We start from the raw sequence: 13,042 nt of genomic DNA, 5'->3' as shown, positions 1-13,042 counted from the left end.
GGTGGGGGGGGGGCTGTGGGCACACACACATGCACACGCTCACTGCCCCAAACAGGGGACACTGCAATCCTCCTCCCCAAACCCTTCTGCTCCATCATGACTGCCCCATTCCCTTCCCTCGCCTCCACCTGCCAGAGGTGGCTCAACGCCATCCAGACCAGCGTCATGCCCAGCCCGTGAGAGCTGGGCTGAGGCCCTGCAGCTCGTTTCCCTGGTCAGCCCCGAGGCTGCTCTCCGCAAACCGTGTGGTGGCGATGCCGGGGGACCCCGGCTGCTTCCCAGCCTGTGGCAAGGAAGCCGCAGCGACCCCAGCTCACACGGGGAGAGCCGGGTCCTCCCGCCTCACTGAACACCTCCCCGCACCTGCAGCTCACGCCGGCCCATCTGCTCTGTCCTGCTGACCCTCCGTCTCTGCCTCAGGTCCGCACTGTGTGCCTGTGCCCTCCTCTTCTCCCGCTCTGCCATCTGCCACATCCCTGTACCCTTAATCCCTGCCTCACCGCGCATCCCTGCTGTCTGTGCCCCTGTAGACTAAGTCCATCTGCTCCTGCCGGCAGCCCTGCCTTCAGCTGGAACAGCCTTGGCTTCCAACTGTCCCACCAGCACTCTCACATCCTTCCCACGCAGCCTTCCTCCCAGCCACCTCATCCTCCGCACCTGGGTTTGCTGCTTGGCTCAAGAGAGGGACTGTGCCCGCAGCTGGCTGGTACCCTGTGGCACCCAGCTGCAGGTGTGGTGGCAGGAGGGAAGAGGCTCCGCTTCTTGCACCACCCATCCAGGGCATCTGAAGAGGCTTCCAGCCCCTGTCCAGCTCAGGACCTGGATCCTGTTCCTGCCTCCATGGTGGAGGGAGCAGGGATGCTGCAGTCCTGTAGAGCAGTCAGCCTGCATCACCTCTCCCTCTGCTGATTGTAGCATCACACTTGATATGGATGTGACAGTACCCACAGCAATGTTTGAAGGCTTTTGGGCTTGGTCCTGGCACTGGCAGTGATGCAGGAGGATGGACCACCCCTGCCAGATGCTGCTGGAGCTATTTCTGGGATGCTGTTCCCATAAGAGCCATTGCTGGTGGGGTTCTGCTTGTCCCCCCAGCCTGTCTCACCACCCAGGTCATGCTGTGCTGAGCACAGCCCAGCTCCAGGGCTGAGGCTCCAGGTGACCCCAGCACTGGTGACGATGTGGCCGTGACCGTGACAGCAGCAGCCACACTCAGCACCCAACCCAGCCTCCTGCAGCGCGGCGGCACCACAGATCTGCCGGGGGGGGCTCTGGGTTTCTGGCAGACAGAGAAATTGCTAGCGAAAAATCGGACGGCAGAGCCTGTTTCCAGCACTGAGACTGGTGCTGGAGTGACCATAGCTGGGGAGAGGACGGGGCAGCCACCAGCTCGGAGTGATGCTGTGTGCCAGGCACTGCTCGAGGCTGAGTGGAGAGCCCAGCACAGCGCAGGAGAGCAGAGCTGTGTTGAGGGCACAGGGGTTCAGTGGCATCCCCTTAACCCAGAGGAGAGATGCCCGGACCCACTCGGACCGAGTAAAGGCTCTGCACCCAGCATCCAGGCTGGGCGCTGGGGGACTTTGCTCCATCCCCACTCCCTGCACTCCTCCAAGCCCCACTGCTGTCCCTGTGCCCAGTGGGTGGGATGGGGGATGCCTGGGGGGTCCCTCCAGCTGCTGCCCCCCTCAAGACCTCACCGGCAGCGTAGGCAGACCTGCTGGGGGACTGGTTGAATAGCCGGGGCACTGCTGTCTGCCGGGGCAGGGGGTGATGGTGTCTTGCTGTGCTTCTCCCTAGGAGCTATTGTGCCTACGTGGTGCAGCGCAACGTGACGTGCACGCTGCAGGATGGGGCCGAGAGCTACGTCAAGGCCGAGTACCACAAGTGCAGCTGGGGACCCAAGTGCCCGGGAAAAGTGCTGTGAGTACGGGGGACGCTGGGGCACGGCTCCCTTCCCCTCCCAGCTTCAGGTCACAGCTCTTCTCAGGTTCCCGAGCCCCTCTACCACCCTTCTGAGCATCAACCTGTGTTTCCAGAGGGCAGTGAAAGGGGCTGAAGGGCTTTTCCCGGACGAGGCGGTCAGTGGCAGGGCAGCGGTGCTGGGAGGAGGCAAGACGGGAGGGAGGGAGCTTCGGAGGGAGAAGGAGCTCCATCCCTCATCAGAAATCAATCAGGCAATCGTGGGCAGCCAGGGGGGTGCATGTGCGTGTGTGCAGGGAAGCATTCTGTTAAAGACCTGCGATTTGGCAGAAAGATGGCGTCGAGGTGAGAGCTTGACTGAGGGGAAGAGGAAAGGGAGCTGGTGGCTGGGGATGGCTGAGGGCTCCCTGCCCCAGGGAAATATTTGCAAATCTCTCTGCCACCTCGTCAGTGCTGGAGGGAAACACCCCGCCGTGCCGCAGCCGGAGCTGAAGCCAGGGCAGGGCGGACACTGGGGCTTTGAGCTTCACGCTTTCTGCAGCCCCCGGCCAGGGATGCTGCTCCATGCAGAAATGCTGCACTCCCACATCCTCCCCAGCCCCACCGAGAGCAGCAGAGCCGAGCACTGAGGAAAATTGGGCTGAGAGGGGCTTTTGTCGGAGCCTGGCACCCCTCCTGCGGCACCGGCGCGTGGTGATGTGGCCAGCTGGGACTCGCTGTGTGCCGGCGGTGCCGCAGCCTCAGCTCGCGGCCTCTCCCAGCAGAGATGGGCTATCGGACCCGCTCGCTGACTAGCTCTTTCCTTGCTCCCGTTGCAAGTGCTTTAGCAGCATTTGAGGACTTCAGGACATCCTGCAGCCGCTGGTACCCGTGGAGGAGATCCCCAAAGCCTCTCCCATCTCCGCAGTGTCCGCTGCTCGGCCTCTTCAGCCCTTCAAACAAAACTGGGGCGAAACCAGGGTGGTTTTTGAAAGCAGCTGGACCTGCAGCTGGACTTTCTGCACAGCCTCGGATGCTGCATCCACACGTGAGAGGGAAACGTGGTTTCTCCATGCGCTAGGGCCATCAGCTAATGTTTGTGCAGCTGCAATAAATACTTCTCCTTGTCGCCATTTGGAGCGGGGGAGAAGGGTTTGGAGGTGCCGAAAGGCTCCGGGCTCCTCTGCAGACGCTGGCGTGACACAGAGAAGGTGCCTTGCCTTCTGGATGCCATCCTCATCCTCACTTCACCGCCTGACAGTGGTTGGGTGCAAGTCTCTTGCTGTGGTCCACCCAGGCAGGTTTCTACACACTAAGACAGAAGAAAAGACCACAGGAACTCAGCAGCATCTGTGAAGAGGAGTAACAAAAAGAAGAGCTTGGTTTGAAACTGTCCCATGCCTTTGGGAAATTGTTGATGCTGAGAAATGTTGAAGCGATTCAAAGAACAGAGGATTTGGGTTTGCTTTCTCCTCCTGCCCTGCAGTACGTACAGAGGTGGCTGTATCACACCGGGAGTCGTGTGGAGGTGTCATTGCCCGGGGGCTGCAGCGGGGGCCGGGGGCGCCGAGGGCCGGGGCAGGGACAGGGGGACGGGGGCATGGCCCCGTGTGCTGCCCCGAGCGACTGGATAAGCGCGAATGCTTCACGCAGCCCCTCTGTGCAGCACAGATAGTTGTGCCGCCTCCCCCGAGACCTTCTGCTGAACGTGCTGGAGAAGAACAAGGGCCTGATTGTACGTGTTGTTGCAAAACAGCAAACTTCAGGATTTTTCAGGCCCTGGTAAATTCAGATTGGAAATTTCCAAAAGGCAGGTTCAGAGCATTGGCGTTTCAGAAGTGGTGAGAAACACACCGTCTTCAGCCTTGCGCGGCTCAGCTCGGCTGGTGGGGGGAGCACGGGTGCTGGCGGAGTCCTGTCCCATCTCCCTGCCACCTCACGGGAAGGTGCCACGGAAGACCTGGGAGCCGCTGAGTCCTCCCCGCAGGGCTGGTAGGGACCCCACGTAGAGCTAGAGCAGAGAGGGAGGGTGTTAGTGTCCCACCGGGCAAGGAGGTGGGCTCGTACCCTTGTTTGTTGTGTATGAGGTCATCAGTGTTGTAGTGCCCGAATTGGTGATGGAGAAAGCTCCCAGGGCATCCCTGCTTGGGGGCAGGAGGAGGAGGTGTAAGGAGCCATCCCTCTGTGCACACCCCATGGCATCGCCCCGGTAAACCTCGCCAGGGCTCTGCTGCCCCAGTGCCACAGCTCTCGCTCATGAGGCCAGCCCAAAGCACTTAGGCTTCCCATCAAACCGATGCCCTCCACGCACAGAGAAAACATCTTTTCAAAGAGGTATTTCAACCCTCCTCGAGGCTTCAGGACAGGATTAGAATTAAGAGGATTTTTTTTACCCCACTAGGAAATTCTCTAGGTCAATTCGAAGTGCAAAACACACCCACAAGCAATCCAGACCCCTCCTGGAAGTGGTCTGAGCTTGCGGGGGTTTTGGAATCACTTCCATCATTTCAACTTGTGCTCTCCTGGGCCAAAAAATGCCAAACTGTGTGGCATCTGTCACAGTAGTCAGCTTTCAGGCCAGAGACCAGAGCAATACACTTACAGCTGCTTTTTTAAACTAACAACGTGTGTCTCAGGTTAAAAAAGAATCCAACAAACAAACAAACAAAAAACATTTCCAGAAACCACAGATACATAAATAATGGCTCTGCTCAGATAGTCCCTCTTTAGCCCTGGGCTGTTTCTCAAGCTTGTGTAGTTGTGTTACCAACTCATTGGAGAAAACTCTACTCTCACCACGTGCTATCACACCTGCATCTCGTGGTCCAGTCCTGGAGAAGGTGGGCACATGTTTTTGGAGTGCTGGTTAATGAGCTGTGTCCCTGGATGGACACCGTAATGCTACACTGAGCTATGGTGCAGTGAGAGCTCTTGGGAGGGGGGTCATGGTCTTCAGGTGCAGCGCGTGGGTCTCAGCCAGGCTTTCCCATGTGCCCAACTTCCCCACGCCCAACGGGACCCATGGCCCTGCTCTTCTCTAGTGCTTGATGTCGAGGTTGCATCTCTAAACTGTCCTCTCTCTTTCTCTCCCCTCCCGGAAAGGTACCGCACCTTCTTCAGACCTAAATACAAGATTGGCTACAAGACAGTGACCGAGCTGGCCTGGAGGTGCTGCCCAGGCTTCATGGGAGAAGGGTGCCATGACAGCCCGACTGACCAACCTGGCCTCCTGCCCCAACATCCCAGCCCTAAAATGCCTCCCGGGCAAAAGATGTTTCCAATCCCCAGACTTCCTCCCCATCCAAAAAGCCACCCTGACCTGTTCCCAGGACCAAAGAAGAATCAGTATGGTGAGACCTCGCTCCTGCTTCACATCCCCGGGTTACCACACCACCGGCATTCTCTCAAACAGTTCTTTCTGTTCCAGCACAGGGCATGAATTTGGCAAACCTTCCGTGGGTGACTTGCTTTCTGATCAGAGACCTGACATTTGATTGTTTTGAGGATCACTTGCTTTTTTAAATCTAGTTTCTTTCAAAACATGCTGCTTGTCTTGGCCTTTCCTCATTGCTTTAAAGCATTTTTCCATTAATTTGGGGGTTGATAGACTGTGTCTCACAACGAAACTCCCCAGGGCTGTTCTCATCACCTGCTGTTGAACTTGGGAGCAGAGGGCTTGATCCCAAGAAGGAAGAGGGTTTCCCGATCAGCTTAAGAGATGTAGAGGAAAGGAGGAAGGGCGCCTGATATTTTGCTGAAATGACAACAAGAGGGAGGCAGGAGCTAAAGTTAGTTAGTACGGGAAAGAACTCAAATCCAGAAGATAGTCAAGGAGGGAGTTAAAGGAGCACCAGCCCTGACTGCTCCCTCCTTATTTCTTTCCCTGTGCAGGCAGAAAGCTGCCCAGCCTCTTTGGGGACCGCCTGGATCGGCTGGAGGAGGAGGTGAGGCGCCTTTCCCAGTCCTACGACAGCCTGCACACCATGGTGAGCGGCCTGGGGGACCGCCTGCGGTTGGCGATCCAGGAGGACACCACCAAGATGATTGGCTCCCTGATGAACAGCCCGGGCACGCCTGACTCCATGGTGGGCTTCGGAATCATTCCTGATGGCCTGGTGGATGTGGCGGACAAAGCTGACATTGCTACATACCCTCCCGTGGGAGAAATCCTGACCAAAGTGACGGAGGTGAGCGACGTGCTGAAAACCAAGGCAGATTTGCTGCATGAGGTTCACGGCATGGTCCTGGACCACGATGGGCAAATCAAGCATCTTCTGGAGTCAGCCCGGCCCTCGCCCCTCACCTCCATCGACCTGCTGGAGGAGTACGTGGACACACGGCTGAGCAACCTGCGTGGAGAGCTGCTCGATGGCTTCGAGAAGAAACTGGGGAAGATCCAGACCACATGTGATTTCCGGATCCAAGAGGTGCGGCAGCAGTGCGAGGAGGAGAAAGCTGCCAACCTGCGACTCCAGCAGACGCTGGACGGGAAGGAGCTAGAGATCAAGAAAGAGATCTCCCAGCTGGAGACCCAGATCCAAGGGCTGACAGTGGTGGAAAGCTGCTGCAGCAGCCTGGACTACCTCACCGATCGCATGAACATCCTTGAGAAAGGCCTTCACAGCATCTCCGAGTCCCAGAAGAACTTACACTCACGGCTGGATGGAGAAATCTCCACTGTCACCTTAGGGAACCTTTTTGAAGGGCGCTTTGAGGACCTGGAAGCCAGAGTCAATGCTACAGAGAGAGAAACAGGGAACTGCTGCTCCAGTATGGAGAACAGCATGAGAGGCATGGTGGTGTCAGAGGTGGATGGCATGAGGACTGCCTTTGAAGACAAAATGCAGACCCTAGAGGACAGGTTCATGACCATTGTGGGGGAGCTGAACAATGTCAGTTCCCCCGTGGGCATGGATGGAGCAGTGGTGCCCGTGCTGGAGGGGGAGCTTGCCAGCATGAGGAAACGCACAGATGAGACACTGGAGGTGTTACAGAACCGCCTCATCACACTGGAGAGCACTTGTTCCCTGGGCTGCACCTCTGCCTCCAAAGACGTAGAGACCTTCCGGACAGAGATCGAAGATTGCCAGAATAAGAACCAGGACCTGCTCCTCCGGATGGACAGCAACTACGACCTCCTGCGCAAGCTGAACGCCACCATCCTGGAGATCCAGCGGCGAATCGAGGAGGAAGCATCGGGGGCTTTGCAAGGGGAGATCACCTTGCTAAAGATCAACCTCAACACCGTGAGCAAGTCTCTGACGGGGCTCAAGGACTCTGTCTCCCAGTACTCAGACACCGTGACACACGTCAACTCCTCGCTGGACGAGCATGAGCGGAAGATCGAGGATGAGGTCCACTCCATTCAGGAGAAAGTCAACGACCAAGGCTCCCAGCTCTTCTTCAGCAACCGGCGTGTCCTGAACCTCAAGGGAGATTTGGAGCGACTCAAAGCCAAGATCGTCAGCGACCTGAGCTCCTGCAAGAGCACGGCCCACGCCCTGCAGCGGGAGATCGCTCACTTCGATGACCGGGTGGCTCGAGTGGAGAGCGTCTGCGGCAGGCTGGGTGCCGTCACGGGAAGCCTGGATGGCATCAGGGACGAACTGGAGAAACACACGGGCAGTCTGTGGGACTACATGGACCACATGAACGGGACCCTGGCTGCCCATTCTCAGGAAATAACGGGACTGAAGGACAACCTGCTGGACTGCCAAGCCAAGGTGTCCGAGCTGGCAGAGCAGATCAGCCACTTGGAAGAGCAGGCGGAGGGGAAGCAGCATTAGCTTCTTCCTTCTCCTCCCTGTGAAGGACAGGATTAACTTATATCACACAGACTCGGTCCAATGTGACAACAGTTCTTGGGATAATTTTTTTAATGAAAAGATAAATTAAAAGCTGCTACAAACTTTTTTTTTAAAAAACAAAACAAAACAAAACAAAACACCAAACCACCTTGTTGGCCCCACTTTTCCATAACTCTGCTGTTATGGTACTTGCCTCCCGATGCTCAGCAGCTGTCCCGACCCTGGTGCAGCAGTGTCACTGCCTCCTGAGCGGGGGCGTTGCTTTGGCTCCTGGGCTGATGACCCCAGAAGGACAATTCAGGAGGAAGCTGGAGGCGGGAACATTTTTATTTTTTTTTTATTTTATTTTTGAGGATTTATCGCTTCTTGAAGAATAAAACCCTGTAGTTGTCAGTTGAGGAATAGAATTTCTCTGACCTAAAGACCACCTGCGTCTTAATCCAGGGACTGAGCTGAGCCAGGGCTCCTTACAGGGAACAAAACTCACCACAGGAATTGCAGATTTAAAAGAACACACGTATTCACACATCCCCCTGGGAACTGCCTTCCCCTCTCCAAGACGGCAGCCCTCCTCCTGTATGGTAAATCCATTCATACCGCTCACTCCTCCATGCAAACACATGTGCCTTACGGAGCATATGAGGATATGCATTAGGAAAACATACATATACATATATGGTATGTGTATGTATATTTTTGAACAACCCACTGTCATGGTGCTCATCCCATTGCAAAGTTTCCTCTTGCTACCCCCACATCCCTTGCTGTCTTTGGGAGAACCACACGGAGCAGCTAAACCCTGTCACCGCAGCAGCGTCTCGGGGAGCGCCCCGCGGTCCCTCGGAGCTGCCGTGCTTCGCAGTCCCACTTTGCGGTGTGCTCTGGTAACACCTGGGACTGATGTGAAGGGTCATGGAAAACTCGTCTTCTCCAAGGAGACATGTGTCTCTGCAGAGAGCAAGCTGGGCATGGAGCAGTCCTGTCCTCCAGGTCTGGTTCTCCCCTGGTTTTTTACTTAAACTGTGAACGCGGTTTCCCTCACCTCATCCTGGGACAGGAGAGCTGCAGCTGCTCCAGGGTGTGAGCATGAGGATTCGCCTGCTCTGTGCCGGCTTTCCCTGTCCGGCAGCACGAGAGCAGGAGCCTGTGTTCTCCTTGCGTTCCTCAGAGCCTGCTGGGATGCCAACAGCCCCGAGGACCCAAAACTGGTGTGGAGCGCCGGGGAGGAGGATGGCAGGGCACCTTTGAGAACACCTCTTGAGAATGAAAGGCTGAAGTGATTTACCCAAGGTCGCTCTGGTTTCCCATGAAAACACAGTCTGGAAAAGGTTGTATGTGTTCCTGAGCAACTCCAGCCTTCCCCTGCGGAGCAGACGCCTGGACCGCGCGGCTGTTGCAGACAAAACCCGCCTCTCCCGGGGAGCCCAGCACAAGTGGCCTCCGCTGCTCACCCAACAGGGACTTCATTACCAGAAAGGATGAAGAGGAAATTAAGGAACCTCCATCTGACCAGCTCTGGCACTTTATAGCAGAGGAACGTATTTTTCTATCAGTTCAATGTTGCAGCTCGTGGATGCTTCTGCCCCACACCCATCACCCCCACCAGGTCATCCCCACTCTTCTGTGCCACAATTCCCCCCCGAGGTCCCCCCCACACTGCAAAGGAGCAGCACATAGCAGCAGCAACTCCCAGCAGAGATGCATCTGGGCGCCTTTTCTCCTCCATAAAAACTGGCTGAGCTCCCTGCAACAGCAGCTTCCATGCTGGAGAGGACCCCAGGGATCACTGAGGCCAGTTGGCTGCATCACGTTACCCTGATGCAGTAAAAGCTCTTTCCCCTGCCAGAGGAGCGTGGGCCATCACCTGTATGAGCAGGGAGAGGGGATCAGGCTTCCCACCACCCACTTACACCCACCGGCTCACAGGCTGCTGGATGCTCACAGCACCAAAATCCACTCCTGCTGCTCTGGGCTTTGCTGATTTGGAGCTACGCTGCAGCTGCTGAGACACTTCTCCAGCTGAGGAGCAACCTCCAGCTGCCTTTGGGCATCCTGCAAAACCTGCTCTTGGACAAGAAAACCTGGTTTCACACCCCTGAAGGATTCTCAAGCCAACCCGCCGTTGCGATGGGTTGGGGAACCCTCACCCCACAGGAGCATCCCACCCACGTCCCCTCCCCATCCTCTCACAACAGGGAGAAAAAGGGCTGCAGCAACCAAAGAGAAAATTAAGGCAAGGGCCAGGCTCAGCCCTGCCCCGGCCAGGGCTGGGTTTGGGAGCAGCTGAACAGCAACAGCTTCCTCCAGCACAGAGGGAGCCGGGATTGACCGTAACAAAATTAGGACAAGGAAGAAGTCTGACCTTCCAGAAAATGGTGCTATGTTTGGACTATTCCTGACTAGTCACTTGAAGCTATGGACAGTTTGTATTTCAGTTCTCAGCTATTTGTGTTTAAAGAGTGAAAGGAACTTTGTATAAAATAGGGCTTTTTTTTTTTTTTTTTCTTTTGGCTTGCAGAGATGGAAGGAGATGGTGCCCACACGGTTGTCCTTGCACAGGCAGCTTTCCAAGGCAGTTGACAACCGATTCTGTTATGAGGCTGTGTTTTATTGTTTTTAAAACCTTGTATATTTGTCCAGATTTTAAAAGCTGAAAGATTGTTTGTACTGGAAAGGAAAAAAAAAAATAAAGTATTTCTTGCTGAGGTTTCCAGAATGAAAATGACTTGTGTGGCTTTAAGAAAAGTAGCCCAACACCAAGATCGGGAGAAAGGGAGCTGGAGTTAGAGCATGGAGGCTATTTGGAGAAGAAGAGGGGGCAGGCAGAATTAGAAGGAAGTGATTTACACTTGCACACAGTGGTCAGAGCAGGAGAAGCTGGATGCCTGACTGCAGGAAGAAGCCCAGCAGTGCTCTTAGCTGTAATTACACAAAATAAAACAGGCAAAGACCTCCCAGGGCAGGGGCGGCAGCCCGGCTGCACCCACAGCTGCCCTATTGCTATGCAGTTTTTCAGAAGCCAAACCCGGGGACAGGCTAAGTCAAGTCCTTATCCAACCCCATGTCAGGACAGCTTAGCTTTCCTTGAATGCTTCGGTACGGGGTACAGGAATAAGCTCCTGCCCTGGCACAAGACTGTGTCGAGCTGCCAGCACAGGCCAGTCACCCACCCCATGCACACACACACAGGGTTTGCTCCCAGTCAGTTTTGCAGCATTACCTGGAAGCAGCAGGTGGAAAAAAATAATTTTAAAAAGCTGCAAGTCCTGCCCCATCTCCACCAAGAACCCCTTGGCAGCGGACTTCTGCAGGATAAACTGAGACACATTTATAAGAGGACACAGAGCCTGACTCCCACTTCCAGGCAGAGGGCTACAACAGGCAAGAAGCAGCCTGGATTAACACACTATTTATTAATTATTGCTATTAGTGAAGAATACTCAAAACCCAAACAGCTTCCATCCACCGTAATGAGTCGTTAAGCCACAGGACAGCTTCACTCCATCAGCTACCAAACTATAGGCAGCTGGACTGTTTAGGAACACTGGTCATACTGGAGGTAGCAATAGCTATGCTAGAGACTCATCAATAAATAAGACAGTGATCCACCACCACCTTCAAAAAAGAGCCAGGTTTTAAAGGTGTTAAGAACATTAAGAAGTCACTGAGCTGACATGAATTCCAGTGTAGTAAATGGAGGTTTTGTGGAGTCAGGGCTCCCTCTTACCCCCCTTCGGCCCCCTGAGAAGGGGTGTTTCTGGTGCAGAACGTGACCCGTATTAGAAGTGCAAAATGCCTGAGCAGCCAAAAGGGAGGAGGAGGAGATGCATCTGGAGCAGAGGATGCACAGGAGAGCCCTGGGTCAGGTCTCCACAGGTAACAGGGTCAGGAAAAGGCATCCAAATCAAGAGCAGGCAGTGGAGGTCTCCAGTAGGCAAAGTGGCTGTACTCTGGACACACCAGAGCAACGCTCCCACTCTGCCCCAGGGGAGGGAAGATCAGCTCCACCAGCTCCGACAGCCGCTCGTACCTATGGGGGTAAGACAGAAGTTGCACTGAGGTCACTGGGCTTTTGTTTGCTTTTCTACCCCATGAAATGCTTCCCTGGGTTAAAGCCAGGTTAACCCAAAGGTGCTGAGGAACATGCAGGTCACTTACGTTGACTTGTGGTTCTTTGTGAGCTCCTGGATCAGCTCTCCCTTGGGGTTGACCGTGAATATGCGGCTCTCCGGCAGGCCCACTTGCTTGTAAGCATAGACGTCCTGCCCGAGGAAGGCCAGCAAGGTGTGAGAGCTGCAGGAAGGCACCACCACCGCCCCAGCCTGAGCCCTCCCCTCCTCCCCAGGAGACCCGCTTACATTGGCTTTGTTCCCGAAAGCTGCATAGAAGGGCAGCTTCGTAGCAAACAGGTTTTGGATGTCCATCAAGCAGGCGATCTTGAACACCTCTGGTTTCTTCTCAATCACCTCCCTGCAGCACAAGACACATGCACAGAGCAGAACTCAGTGGCATCAGCCGGCAAGGACTACCTTCAGAAGCAATTTGAAGGGCAAAAGTGGTTTTGCGCATTGCAGGAGCTTCACCACAATCTCCAGAGAGGGCAGGCAGTTCCCCTGCTGCCTCCCATGACCAGCCAGAACCACTTTAAGGCTGTGACATTCCTCAGCGTCAAGCTGGAGAAGGGGGGTGCCATCCCCAGGGACACAGGGGGTGCAGGCCTGGGGAGGAGGAGAGGACACAGTACCTGTGGAAGGCAGAGAAGAGGCTGCTGGGGGCAAGCAGGATGGGGCCTTTGGGGAGGGCACAGCCTTGCTCGTTGACCCATTTGAGGTACCCTTTGGTGATGTGCGCCATGCCGATGGCTCTGGCTGAGCAGTAGAGGAACTTGTAGCCATTCCTAGAGCAAGCACAGGGAACCCCTCTGAGCTGTGCGCTGGACAAGATGTCCAAGGAGGAGGAGGAGGAAGAGGGAAGATGAGGCTGAACATCTGGCTGAAGCCCAAACCCGGTTCACCCCTGCAGCAAGCACAGTGGCTTCACAAACGATGGGACTCGCTTCCCCAGAGAAGACCCAGGCAAAAGCAGATCCCCATCCACCTTGCTGCTGGGGAGCAGCGCTGGAAGGGGACCCCGTACCACCCTCCAGACCCTTCCCAGCAGCCGCACACCCAACCTGGCTGGAAAGCACCCTTTGCTGCTTGGTACCCACGCACCCGGAGGGGACCCCCAGGTCAGCGCCTCTGCGACACCCCCGCAGGGCTGCATGTGGCCAGCCACAGCCCCCCCGAGCTGCCAGCACGGCTGGGGGGGCAGCGGGAGTCCGGGGGTCTTGAGGG

The 13,042-nt window shown here is 55.8% G+C and overlaps 3 protein-coding genes across 3 annotated transcripts in view; 1 reads left to right on the top strand and 2 right to left on the bottom strand.

Annotated features, from left to right (window-relative positions):
- RPN2 (ribophorin II) overlaps positions 1–167 on the bottom strand; it is a 99,616-nt gene extending 99,449 nt beyond the window's left edge. Inside the window, exon 1 of the mRNA XM_009883681.1 lies at positions 83–167. Within this exon, the coding sequence (XP_009881983.1) occupies positions 83–167 (85 nt within the window). The remainder of the gene's footprint in view (positions 1–82) is intronic.
- A 1,346-nt stretch (positions 168–1,513) lies between these two features.
- Positions 1,514–7,685, top strand: EMILIN3 (elastin microfibril interfacer 3). Its single transcript, XM_009883670.1, has 4 exons — positions 1,514–1,536; positions 1,798–1,920; positions 5,002–5,249; positions 5,791–7,685. The coding sequence occupies exons 1-4, from the start codon at positions 1,514–1,516 to the stop codon at positions 7,683–7,685; spliced, it is 2,289 nt and encodes a 762-aa protein (XP_009881972.1).
- Positions 7,686–11,591: 3,906 nt separating this feature from the next.
- LPIN3 (lipin 3) overlaps positions 11,592–13,042 on the bottom strand; it is a 9,194-nt gene continuing 7,743 nt past the window's right edge. The window contains exons 16-19 of the mRNA XM_009883658.1: positions 12,412–12,603; positions 12,065–12,176; positions 11,865–11,968; positions 11,592–11,736 (exon numbers count right to left, since the gene is read on the bottom strand). Of these exons, the coding sequence (XP_009881960.1) occupies positions 11,592–11,736; positions 11,865–11,968; positions 12,065–12,176; positions 12,412–12,603 (553 nt within the window). The remainder of the gene's footprint in view (positions 11,737–11,864; positions 11,969–12,064; positions 12,177–12,411; positions 12,604–13,042) is intronic.

Source organism: Charadrius vociferus, unplaced genomic scaffold, assembly GCF_000708025.1.
Source record: "Charadrius vociferus isolate BGI_N301 unplaced genomic scaffold, ASM70802v2 scaffold320, whole genome shotgun sequence".
NCBI classification, from domain to species: Eukaryota; Metazoa; Chordata; class Aves; order Charadriiformes; family Charadriidae; genus Charadrius; species Charadrius vociferus.
Note: the sequence above shows the minus strand (reverse complement) of the source record. Positions and strands in the feature narration are given on the sequence as shown.